The sequence below is a fragment of the Trachurus japonicus genome, chromosome 14 (genome assembly GCF_045865225.1).
Source record: "Trachurus japonicus isolate A0001 chromosome 14, Traja_1.0".
In the NCBI taxonomy this organism is placed as follows: Eukaryota; Metazoa; Chordata; class Actinopteri; order Carangiformes; family Carangidae; genus Trachurus; species Trachurus japonicus.
The window spans coordinates 3731709-3744747 of record NC_140920.1 but is presented as its reverse complement, the minus strand read 5'-3'; the positions used below and the strand labels follow the sequence as shown (position 1 = coordinate 3744747).

The window sequence follows — 13039 nt, the reverse complement described above, 5'->3', positions numbered from 1 at the left end:
TAAAAACAAAATAAAGATGTGTGTTTCTTTAACATACCACCTAAACCAGTGGATCCATCCCATCCATCCCATCATGGTAGGCGCTATACCAGCTAGGTGTGAACCAAATGGCTGTGCGTGTATTGAGAACACACACACGAGATGTGACAAAAGGGAAGGAGTTAAAGACTTGACATTCCTCTCTGTTACCATTTCACAATAAGACTACCATTATATTGATTATCAATCAACTTGTGAACACTTTATAAATCATTTTTAAGATGTTAAAAGACATAAAAAAGTGACCTGTTGTTTGCCAAATAGTGAACCCACCCACCATCATCCAACATTTGTTTCCTAACTAACAATTATCCACTTTCAAAATCTTAATAGTTGAAATGTTTGACTTGCCAGATCAAATTATTATATAAAATGATCAGATATTGGTTGTACTGTTTACATTGATATGTTGTCAGCTGCCACCCTCAAAATAATCACAGGTATCGATCAGTTTATTGGAGATCCTTGTTGTTGATTGGTCTTTTAGCTCTCCAGCTGTAACACAGTTGCTGACATCCCTTTGTGAACTGCTCACCCATTCATTATAAGTTACACTTTGTTAGTTAGTTGTAACTGTGAAAAGGGATCCTGCAATATAAAATAGATAATCTTTAACGTTACAATTGTTTATTTATAGTTCATAAAAGGCCTGAATTAGTAACATTTATAAACTCTAAACTAATTCAAAATCCTTCATATGGATAGTCTTATTGTGAAGTGCTACCACATATTGATGATCCATGAGACTAATCTACTACTCTCATAAAACCATCAACTACCATTTCTACTTTCCCCTGTAGCCATTGATTATACTAGTAGCGTTAATACTTGTGCTATACAATGTATGGTTGAACTGTTAATGCTACTTAAGCTGTTGGTACTGCTCCTACAACTGCATGCCTTCATCATCTAAAGCCACTTTTTCCACTCGTCAAGAAACCCACTAACACCCTCTAACAACTTTCTTTTGTCAACAATGGAAAAGGTTACAATCAACACTCACTCCCAGATCAAATTACTCTGCAGTAAAACACTGGCATGTACCAGCTCCACCTCCAGACGGCACTGGTGTCAACACAACATGGAAGTAAATGTACTACTTTTTGCTTTTTGCACATTTTTTGGAACATATAGACACACACACACAATGTAAACAGACATATGACCTGTCCTGCATGGTGCTGCAAACCAGAAGCACCACTGGCTTCACTGCACTACACTGCACTACGGCCCCAAAATAAGTTTATAAAACACACAGTGACCATTTTGAGGCAAAGCAACTGCATGGCTGCCAACTCTTTCCCCTCAAGTCTGCGTCTGTGTGTTCTCAACTGCATGTGATGACACGGCTTCTCACAGGAGGGAAGGAGTCGATTGCTTATTTAACAGGTCTACCCACACTTGCAAAAAGCTGCTAATACCTGTTAATGTTGGAGTGAAAAGTGGAGCCTATACGTCACTGCGCTATCATTAGTGGTGTTAGCACCAGTGATACAATTACTACGACAAAAAGCAGGGACTGGTAAGGATAAAACCTCCAGTATACAACAAGACAAATGACAAATTATCTTCTATTTTTCATATACTGCATCGCAATTGTTGAGATGAACATGTGTATGTGTGTGGTCCGGGTTTTTACTCATGTTGCGTTGACCTTAATCTGTTTACACAGTCACATTATAAAGACTTGACTTCTTTAAAGGGACAAACCATTATATTTTAAGATGTAGACATGCTCTAAGGTATAAGGTTAGGTTTAGGTTAGGTTAGGTTAGGGGCGTACTTAGGGTTAACGTTTGAGAAAGTCAATATAATGTCCTCTGAAGTCATGGAGACACTTGTGTGTGTGTGTGTGTATGTACGAACCAAAGAAGGAGAGCATGAGGGGATTTCAATGGGCTGGGCTGTTTTATGACATTAGGATTCGGTTCCAGCTGCCTCAGTTCATTAAAGTGGAAAAGAGGGATGGAGAGAGAGAGAAGGGAGAGGAAAAAGAAGACAGAAATAAAAGGAGAAACGTTGGTCCGGTTCATAATATAAAGTAAACCATCGAGGTGGGGGGAAAAAAACAAAACCTCTCACCTCCGCAACATTTGAAGCTCTTTATCATCTCATCTATCTCAGTCAGTATAACCAACATTTTCCCAGCTGCCATCATTTCACTCTCATATCCTTCCCTTCCATCCTTCATCCTTCCATCTGTTAGTGGTTAGGAGAAACATGCTCCCTTCAGGGCCAGGAACCTGGAGTATTTCCTGCTTTGCCAGAGAAGTAGGGGTTGGGGTGGGGTGGGGTGGGGTGGGGTGAGGAGGGGAGCAAGCAGAGAGGAGGAGGAGGAGGAGGAGGAGGGGGAGGAACAGAGAGAGGCACTGAGCCTGAGCAGGAAACCCACACTGAGAAAGAGAAACAGAGAGACGGTGAGAGACGGAGCGAAGGAGGGAAGGAGGGAGGGAGGGAGGTGAATGAAGGCCTCGTGAGCATACATCTGGCTTTGATTAGCCAGACAGAGAGGGTGATGGTGAGAGAGGAGACAGAGGGGCTTTTATTTTTGGCACTTACAGGAGATACAGTGTGACTGACCTATTTTTTTCCTCCTCCATCCTTTTTCATCCATCTTTTTTTTTCTCTCCGTCGTCCAACCTCATTCACATTGCACATCCCCCCAAAAAAAAATCTACTTTTGGCAATCTGCCGTCTCCGTAAACAATGCAAATTAAATTTACTTCTCTGTTATTCTATTCTTTTCTTTCTGCTTCATTCATACGGGATGCAAATGTGCAAAAAATATGGATAATAATACACTACAGAGTCACGTCTTTATCAGCCTCAAATCTCCTACTTTATGTCGTCGTAGGAGCAGGAAATAAAAAACAACAGGTTGTTAAAAACCCACATGTTATGTTTTATTGTTAGATGACCTCCAGCACTGCAATTATGATGGAAGCAGAGAGGAAGTCAAGTGGTGCAGCAGCAACACCGACGAGTCCACATGAGGTCACGGTGGACGGATGGTGCAGCAGAACTTATTTTGTACTTTGGCATGGAAAACCACTTTTCTTTTCTTTTCTGTTTTGTTTTATATTGTAACCATGACAGTTTCTTAATAGTACTTAAGCTAACCTAAGTTGCTTTGTGCCTATAAACCTAACAGATGGTGGGTGACTGTCCCATAAAAGTAACTGCGTGTTTATTCTTTTAACCATCTACAGGTCGCAGCAGAGCATCGGATTTTAATTGGACCCATCAATCATAAAGTCATTTAATTTAGAAAACGTCACTACAAAAAACCTGCATTTTCCACTGATCAAAGAATAATTGATTTATTCACAGTAACGTTATCAAAATTACTATAGCAACAATTGGCTGACCTCCATCTATTACTGTCAGCCTCAAAAGGTGAATAAACTGATTGAGTTTTAGAAACTATTTAAGCTGTTTTCACACACTTCACATGCCATTGCATAGGTTACATATGACATGTTAAAGGGACAACGAGGAGTTTTGGAAAAGCGAAGCGTTTTCACACTACATTTATGAGCCTCCGCACCGTGAAATTCTTTGACCGGTGCAAGACAGACTCATGTTTTCATTCATCAAGAATTAAAGTCAGAGGTTCAAAGACGATCACATACCGTCGTAGTTCCGACCATAAACGGCGATTCGGCGGCGTTATTCTCATGACTCGCCACGAAACCGAAAGTGAAGAAACATTGGTCGGCTCACCCAGCATTTCCGCCACCACTAATAATAACAAAATAACGATAGAGACAAAATGATATATTTATCGAAAATGGGCCCATTAACAAGTGTGGGTAACGTAGATTCATCCACATTTTTATAAATAGAAACTCCTCGTTGTCCCTTTAACATGTGGAACCTAAAACAAAAACAAAATCTATTTCTCAAGTTGTAAATATATGATATAGAGCCAGTGGGGATGGATATGCTCTCTTTTCATGTTTACAGTCAAGCACTCACTATAGCAGGGCCAACTTTCAACATCGGACTCCCATAACATGTGCTTTGCATAATCAACAAAAATATTAACAAATTAACAATAACAAATATTAACAACAAACTGCAGGCTACTGTATGGAAACATAATTACATGTCTGAAAGGTCGGGGTCAGCTTCAGAACTGGCTGCCGCCGTGGCTTTTCTAACAGTTACTTGGGGAGGCGGTGGCGGCCACTGAGTGATGAGTCATGGTGGCAGAGTTGGCGGTGGCGGGCACGGCCATGGCTAGGATCGACCGGGATCGACCTGTCCTCTGGTGGACGCCAGCTCGGAGACGGTGTCAGCTGCAGCGGCCAGGACAGAGTGGCAAGGTCCAGGGTTCCTACAGGTACCAGCAAATCTAATTGAATGCCTTTTAATGCCATTTCAAACATTTTAATGCCCATGACTAACTGCAAATACTATAGACCGAATCGCCTTGTTGTTTACATTCTACTTCCGGGTAGAAAACCAGCACATAATTTGAATGAGATCAATAGTAACGAACGAGAGTTTAGCTATATATCATATTTTTCTCGCCGTTTAGACAAATCTGAAATGATTGAAGAAACATTACTATTTCTGTGTGTGTTTTGTGTTGCTATGTGTTGTATTTATTCAGTTTGGGGGAATCACGGTGTCTAGAAAGCATCAGTGGCTCAGCTGACAGGGACAGTAACGGTTTATTGAGTCACTGAGTTATTAAAGTTAAACAGGTAACTAACCGTTAGCCCGGCTAATCTATGATGATAACCATGACTAATTACAAAAATGTGCACACATAAATAGTAATGTTTGTCCAATCATTGGTTTTATAGACTTTACAAACATCAGATTAGTCTAAACGGCGATATAGTGACATGAAAAATTAGATATAGCGAAACTCTCGTCCGTCACTATTATTCGAATGCTGGTTTTCTACCCGGAAGTAGTTGTAAACAACAAGGCGATTCGTCCGGTTTGTTGTGTAATGTGAGCGGTGGTCCAATATCGCGATCCTGTTATTGATGAGTTGGATTTTAATTAGAGCTGATGACTGTGTAGATGGCATGGATTGTGATGAGAAGCTGTTGCACATATTTTAAGACTCATCTGTTCAAACCATTGTGTAAAACCTGTTTGTTGTGACTTTTTGCGTGATAAGATGATTTGCCACATTCCCGACAGGGGCCCTGGCCGCCTGCTCTGCTGGCTCCTTAGTGGTCATCCAGCGACCCTCTAGGGTTATGATGCTGCCGCTGCTGCTTGCAAAGCTTGGGGGTCACAAACACAAACCAATGGCTAAAGATACAAATATGGTGAGTTCCACATTTTCATTGTCATTTACATTGACATTTTTTTACACTCACCAATCACCTCATAAACTACCTCAGACACCCCTGCCCCAACCAAACCCCCCTCCCCTCAATCTAAAACTCAACTCTTCGATACCACAAATTTCCTTTCCGATCCGATACTGAGTAAAATTCAGGCTGGTATCGGTACCAATCCGATACCGATACTTTGTGCAAATGCACCTAATGTGCCTGTTAAATCTAATAAAATAAAATAAAAAGTAGGCCTACTATTTCAAGTCATAGCTTCCTAAGGATGCAAGACTTCAGAGTAGCCTAACGTATTTATTTTAAACTCTGAACTATATTGAGGTAGTGGCCTCGTTTAGAATATAGCCAATAGAATAGAATAGTTTAGTTACTTTCCACTGTGTTCCTGTTAATCATATGCATAACCACAAATGACTTAAGTATCAAAAGTATCGATATTTTCATTTGAGTATCGATTCTAGAGCATACAGACCTGGTATCGGAAGTATCAATATTTCAGTATTGATCTGCACATCACTACTTTCCAGCTAAAAAATCCCTTCACGTGCCACTCGCCCACGCCCCGTCTGTATTCCCCCTGACTGAGTACTATACTACATATGAAGCCGGCTGTTTGCAAAGATACAGTATCTAATCTTTGTTCTCACCAGTATGTTGTCTTGTGTAGACCAGAGTCTGATGTTTAGTCTAGGATTGATTTGAAAACAGCCTGAAGGAACGACAGAACTGTCAGACAAGACAAAGAGTGAAAGTTTCAGGGGGAAAAAAAAACAGAGAGAGAGAGACAGAGAAACTTGGTGTAGCTCAGTGTTGTTAGCATAGTTCTTCCAATCCCTGGGCAATGTCAACCAAACTCTGACAGTTTCTCCCCAGGGACCCCCTCCCCCCCTTGAGCTTTGAATTCAGCGCCAATGAATGCGAGACAGAGGGAGAGAAGTTAGTGTATATCACCCATAACAGCTGCCCGGCCAGGATCTATGAAGTATGGGCACATTTCAGCCTGGAAGTCTGCCACGCTACCCACATGCTCCATATAAGTCTTTATCTCTGCTGATTTCTCATCTCGGTATCCCGCAGCTTCTCTTGTCTTCGCATATTGTGGGGAGTGTTTGTGATTTCTGCTGACTGTGGAGATATTAGCTTGTTAGCTCCGTTGGGAAAAGTAAAGAATAAAAATGTCAAGCAATGTTGAAAATATGCTGACTGCGTACAAACCCTAAAACCCAACCCTTTAGAAAAATGCCTGTGCCTGTGGATCATTTAACTGCTCTGACTGACACTGAACGTTGTTTCAGCTCATTACAAGAGTCCCTGCTTCTCCTCATCGATGCTTTCAACGTGATGACAACCGCACTCAGTCAATTTAACTTGTGACTGCCTGTCATCAGCTTAAGTGACAAGACAAGACGTCTCATTTATGGGAACGGACGGTCCGCCACAATCCACCAGTGGGTTGGGAGATGACACACTGGGGAGTTTGAAGTTCAGTTCTTTGTTTTGTTTTGTCACGGTCCATCTCTGGGCCGCAGACTGGAGACCACCAGGTCAACCGGCCCTCACACTCTCAAAACTGACCTTTTTCTTTTTCTTTGTGAGAGTTTTTTTCTTCCTTTGCAATTTTTTTTTAAAGAAGGTCATTGAAACTTCTTCTCTCTTTCTATCCCCAAAGTAGCTATTATAAAATCTTGGATGCCACATAGATCAAGTCACTAACTAAAAATTATTATAGCATATTATAGTATTATGAGGGAAGTGTGTGGAAATGGAAACGTCTGTGGTTAATAATGTAGGCCTATTGCTCTTCACCACTACTCTGGTTCCCTCTAGAGGCTTGGTGCAGTAAACACTAATGGGTCTCTGGTGGGCTCTTTGGTTCCTGGAGCTCCAATACCTTTTGGATGATGAAGTTGTCAATCAATGCAGCAGAGGGAGTTGTCAGGAGGAAAAGATATTTCTGGTATGGCGTTAAGTGTTTCTGCTCTGGATTGTGTTACTCTTTCGTGCAGGGCGGTTATATAGACCTACTATTGTCACACACACACCAAACTTCCCTCTGTTCATTCTACGTCATTATATATATATTTTCTTTATTCCACTTTGAGTCACAAAGATTTATTATACAAGTCAATAGTATATAAGTGGTTTTTCTCCCCCTCACCTCCCACCACCCATTCCCACCCCCACCCCCACCCAATAATACCCTTACAGACAAGTAAGCTACCGACAAATTCATATCAGCAGAGAAAAAAAAGGAAAAAATTAAATAAATAACATGGTAAATCAAAACAGGAAACAGAAAGATCATTCTACGTCATTAATCAAACTCGAACAAACCCCCATTTCCCTCCTCCCACATCTGTAGTGCGAAACACTAGTTTGTAGTCCTACTTTTATTTTTAATGCAGACATTTCAACTGACATCATGTCCACATACCTGGACAGATCTTATGGTTTGGTTATTTTTTTCTTCTTTGTAACGCGTTGGTATGGAAGGAAAATGCTGCCAGCAACTGATGAACTCAAATAATATAAACTTGTAAGGTTAAAATTAGTCCAAATTTTTAATATGTGTATTGATTATTATTTCTGGGTTATAGGCTCGGTGGGAGGAGCTATACCTTTAAAATGGGGGCTTCCTTGGCCCAGCTCAGTCAGTTTGGGTTTGGCTGCAGGCCGCAGTTTTTGCGCCTTCGGAAATCAGCACAATAAATCCCAATATTCAAGGTATGTGTGTTTTTGGGTGCTTAGACCTTGTGCACTTGCTATGCTGTTTTTTTAGGGTGTAGTTGTAGCTACTACTGCTACTGTAACAATAAGCCTGAAAAATCAATATGATGCTATTCAGCTTTAAGCCAAAGAGATATATAGATAAATAAAACCAAGACACTTAACATGGAAATAAACACAACTTTATTTTAGATCAACAGTCATCCACATTGATCAGACAAACACTGCATAAATGAAAGGTGCATATAGATCTAGAGCTCGCTCTGGATCTCCATATTTCATGAGGGTTACACAGAAGCATAATACAAAAGTTGTAAATTTTAGTGGGGGGGGCAAAGCTCTTCTAGACTACTCAGTATCATTATGTCTCCAAAAGAGTTGAATAATAAAGGAAGAATTGTAAATAACTAATCCCAAAAAACTGTTTACGCTGAAGGTCAGACTGCAGTTATCCTCTGTTGAAATTAATTGCATTGGCATAGAAAATCAATTATTTGGTGTATGAAGAACTCATAAACATCCTGGTCCAATAAATGGTAAAGGTATCCTCCTTTCTGAGTTATTCCATGACACAATTGGACCTCCCCTTACTACTGTAAAGGGCCACAACAGACATGATGGGCCGGGGCCAGGCTTTTATGCTGACCTTCCTTCCACAGAGTCAGATACAGCAGCAGCAAAATGCAGCAGATTTATTTTTTATTTTTTAAACTAGGTTGGAATCAGTTTTGGATTTGTAAATTTGAAATGGACCTTTTTTATTCCATCTTCACTTTACTCAACCTTTCCAGTTTGGTTCCCTTTTTTTATTGGGACAGTCAGTGCACATTTACTGGTGGTCGCACAATTTAAAGGTTAAACACACAGTTCGGGTGATCCATTAGGGTTGTACTGGTTCAGCTCTTCAGACAGGGGGGTGCAGCCTCAGGGGGGGTCGGGGAGGCAGGGGGGCTGAGCCGGGCGAGCGACTGTTTACTCTGGGACGGTCCGATGGAAGACTTCCTGGCGTGTGAGCTGCCGAAATAAGAGTGGGGAGACACATTCAGATGGTAAATTTCTTACAGACAATATAACAAATAATAATGTCAATATTTTATACTTAAAGGGATACACCAAAATTTTTTTTTTTCTGTGTCTTGCCTCACCGAGTCCATGACAACCAGATAGACACCATCCTTTCGACTGTGCGTGCAGTAACAAGGGAGATACAGGCAGAGCTGGTGCACCGCTAATTAGCTTAGCTCAAACGCTGGAAGTGTATGGGTAGTGTTAGCCTGCCTCCTACCCGAGCCGAAATCAGTAGTCAGAAGCTGGTTTCATTTTAGCTCTAAACTCTGTAAATATATCACTTTATCAACATTTCAAACATGTTTAGGTGAGAAAGTAGCCGTTGTGATCAGCAGTGTGTCGTTAATTTGTCTAAATACCAGCTGTTTACAATTTTGTTCGGACAAATTCGGCGCTACTCAAGCTAGCCGTTGTGACCAACGCACTTCCGGTTACTTTCACAAAATAAAACACCTGTTGCCCTTTACATACAGAAAACCATGACGATAGAATTTGTGCTTCTACTTTGAAACAGGAAGCTAACCTACCCTCGATGTAGCTAGCTTGAACCAAAATAAACCGTCTTTGCTTGAACCCTCCGTTTTGACCGATCTGGTCCCGTTACCGGCATTTGACCGCTCAAGATGCCTTACCGGAGAGTTTTGTCAGCTCTGAGACCAAGATCGGCCCGCCGGTTTCCGTTTAGAGTTGCTGAAGAGTTTCTCTGATGACTTTAGGTGGAGGCAGGTTAACACTACCCATACACTTCCAGCATTTGAGCTAAGCTAATTAGCGGTGCGCCAGCTCTGCCCTTATCTCCCTTGTTACTGCACGCACAGTCGAAAGGATGGTGTCTATCTGCTTGTCATGGGCTCAGGAGTTAGGCAAGACACGAAAAAAAAAATGTTGGCGTATCCCTGTAAAGTTTCCTAAAAAATTGAATCAAAATGATAACTAGATCTTCATCCTCCTCACCCTTCATCCATCCGCATGTCCTCGGTCTGCCCTCCATCCACAGATCCCTCTGACTGATCAGAACAGCTGTCCTCCTGCTCCTCCATGTTGCGGCATCGTGGAGGCCAGCGCAGCTCTCCACTCTCCAGCTCGCTTTGCTCTGTGGGCTCCACGACGATGGAGGGGAGACGCTCCCTCCTGTAGAGGAACCCCTCAGGGTACGAGCCTGAATCTTCACTCATGTTGACTTCTGGAAAGATCTGGATCACAGAGGAGATACATACGGTATGTAGGTTATAACCATTACCCCTTCCAAAAAGATACTCCATAGTGAATATTTTTGATTTAAAGCTCATGGGATAAAAAATATATTATTGAATCCGTTCATGTGGACCTGAACACTGCAAAAATTCAAAATCTTACCAAGAATATTTGTCTTATTTCAAGTCAAAATGTCGTTTCTGGTCAAAATAAATCTCATTATACTTAAAATAAGACTCATCACATTTAAAAAGTAGCTTGTTTTCAGGCACTTTTTTCAAGCTAATTTTCCACTTTAAATAAGTAGAAAAATCTGATAGTGGATCAAGTTTTTCTTTCTTATTACAAGCACAAAAAACTTGCTTTCACTGGCAGATTTTTCTACTTATTTCAATTGAAAATTTGTTTGAAACAAGTGAAAACTGTCTAAATACAAGTTAATTTTTAGGTGATGAGTCTTATTTTAAGTGGTAAGAGATTAGTTTAGACTAAAATTGAGACATTTTGACAAGAAAGAAGACAAATATTCTTGGAAAGATTTTGAGTTTTAGCAGTGAAGCCAAGTCAAGATATTTTTTTTAAAAAGGCAGTTAATCAAAGAGGAAGTTGTACCTGGTAGGCTCGGCTTCCTCTTCTCTGAACCGAACTGTCGTCCATCTGAGATTCTACTTGACTGAGCATGGTGGTCATACTGCAAACAAAAAACAACACATTTACAGTATGTTCAGTTTGGGTAAATCTGGTCTGAAACGCTAATAATATTATCCAATACCATCAGTGTCTATTGCTGCAGCAGACTCCAGTGAATACAATGCTTTCTTTGCCCTTTGCCCTTTGCTTACGGTGAACTGAATCTATGGTTTTAGCAAAGAACTCGCCTGCTGATCCAAATAATACAAAATACAAGTGCAAATGAACTAGCCACTTGTCTTTAACCTAAAAATACAAATTAGGCAGCCGCTGAGAGATGTGGTCACAGCAATCTGAGATCCACTGGTCATACTGTACCACATGCAGGGATTAGTGAAAGAGTTACATCCTGCACGAGGAACAAAGCTCCTCATGGTAAATCCACACTGCTTAAAGACGGGTTCAACAAACACATGTATTATTTTGTTGCTATTTCAGTCACTGGGACAGAATTTGATCAGATAGCCTACAGCTCTGTGCTCTGATCCGAGGGCTGCTGGGAGTTTGTGTAAAAAAAACACAACTTCATCTGTGTTATTGATCTGGATTGATAAATCCACTAAACACAAAAAGGGGATAAAGCTTTACAGTTGACAACGAGGTCTAAAAACGTGTAGACTCCATACACATATAAACAACCGCTTTTTACCTCTGCAATTTAAAAATTTAGGTCAAGTGTAAAGTGGCCAGTGTTTCCCTGAGATACAGCCCAGTACAAGGGATGAGGAGTGAGACTTTCTCCCACTCTGTTTATCTGCAGGTTTAAGCCCTTAATGATCTAACAAGCTTGAAGAACAAGTGACTCCTCAACTCCTAAGGTGGGGGAAGGGTGAGAACAGATGACGAAGAAAAAGACAACTTGGTTTTCTGTGAGTAAGTATTCTCAAGAAATTAAATAAATATACATATTTTTTCCATTTTTAAAGTAAAACTGATTGTCCAGATGATTACTTCCTTGTAAAGTGATAACAAAAAAATCAGACTTTTATGACTTCCTGTTGGGTACAAGAACCGTAAGTGACATTTTGAAAACGTAGAGAAGGAATTTGAGTTTAATTTCAAATTTGTGCTGTTCTCCAATCACCACCGGTTTATTTATTTTATTTAACCTTAATTTAACCTTATTTATAAGGTTTAAATAGATCTATCTCTACTATATCCCATAGTTATTTTACCATGGGATTGATACAAAGGTGGACCAACACCATTGAGCTGCTCAAACTGGGGCAATAACTGACATGGTATTTATTTCAGACAGTCAGCGTGTCATCCAAATTGATGAATTTAGTCGCAGGTCTACGAGTAGAGGCTTCTTGATGCAATTATCTTGTTATCTTGTTGAATTGGTGGTGGCCTCATTTTCACCGTGGCTCTCTGTGAATATAATACTATAACACTCTTTGTAATACTCTTTCTCACAGCTATTGAAGTTTTGGGCAGGCAGTTACAATGTGCACAATGTACAGTATGTTTGTGCAAAAGTATTGAGTATTGAGTTTTTGGTAGTCATATAGCTTACCTGTGCGAGGCAGGAATACAGCTCATCTTTACAAGGCCTGAAAGGACTTAAAGGTTTGAAGAATCGAAAACAAAGAAAATCCAAATGTTCTTTTACAAAAAAAAAAAATGTCTCAGAAACTGAACTACTCCTGCTGAAAGGTAACCACTCTGTGCTGTCACTCACTGGCTTTCTTCTTCCTGACTACCACAGGTTTGGTTTTCTTTCTTTTTTTTACCCCTCCTCACCCTCCTCCCCTTCTTCTGTCTTTTTCTCCTCCTCCTCCTCCTGTCTCTCCCTTCATTTCCCTACAACGTCCAGTTCAGTGACGCACACAGCGCTGCACATTCAGGCTGACGCGCAAACCTACTTTACAAGCTGACGGGCTTAGTGTCTCCTTTAATCACAAACAAAGCCTTGATGTAACATGTGAGTGTGCAGCATCACGGGGCCTTGTATATACAAATTAGCAGATGAGCTGTGCGGGCTGCCGGCAGTCTGG

General features: G+C 40.8%; 1 protein-coding gene across 1 annotated transcript; it reads right to left on the bottom strand.

Moving 5' to 3' along the window:
* Positions 1 to 8556: 8556 nt before the first annotated feature.
* Positions 8557 to 12791, bottom strand: LOC146974044 (uncharacterized). The gene is made up of 4 exons (XM_085796768.1): positions 12559 to 12791; positions 10962 to 11040; positions 10110 to 10348; positions 8557 to 9101 (listed from the first exon to the last, which is right to left on the bottom strand). The coding sequence occupies exons 1-4, from the start codon at positions 12582 to 12584 to the stop codon at positions 8984 to 8986; spliced, it is 462 nt and encodes a 153-aa protein (XP_085652894.1). The 5' UTR covers positions 12585 to 12791; the 3' UTR covers positions 8557 to 8983.
* Positions 12792 to 13039: the final 248 nt, after the last annotated feature.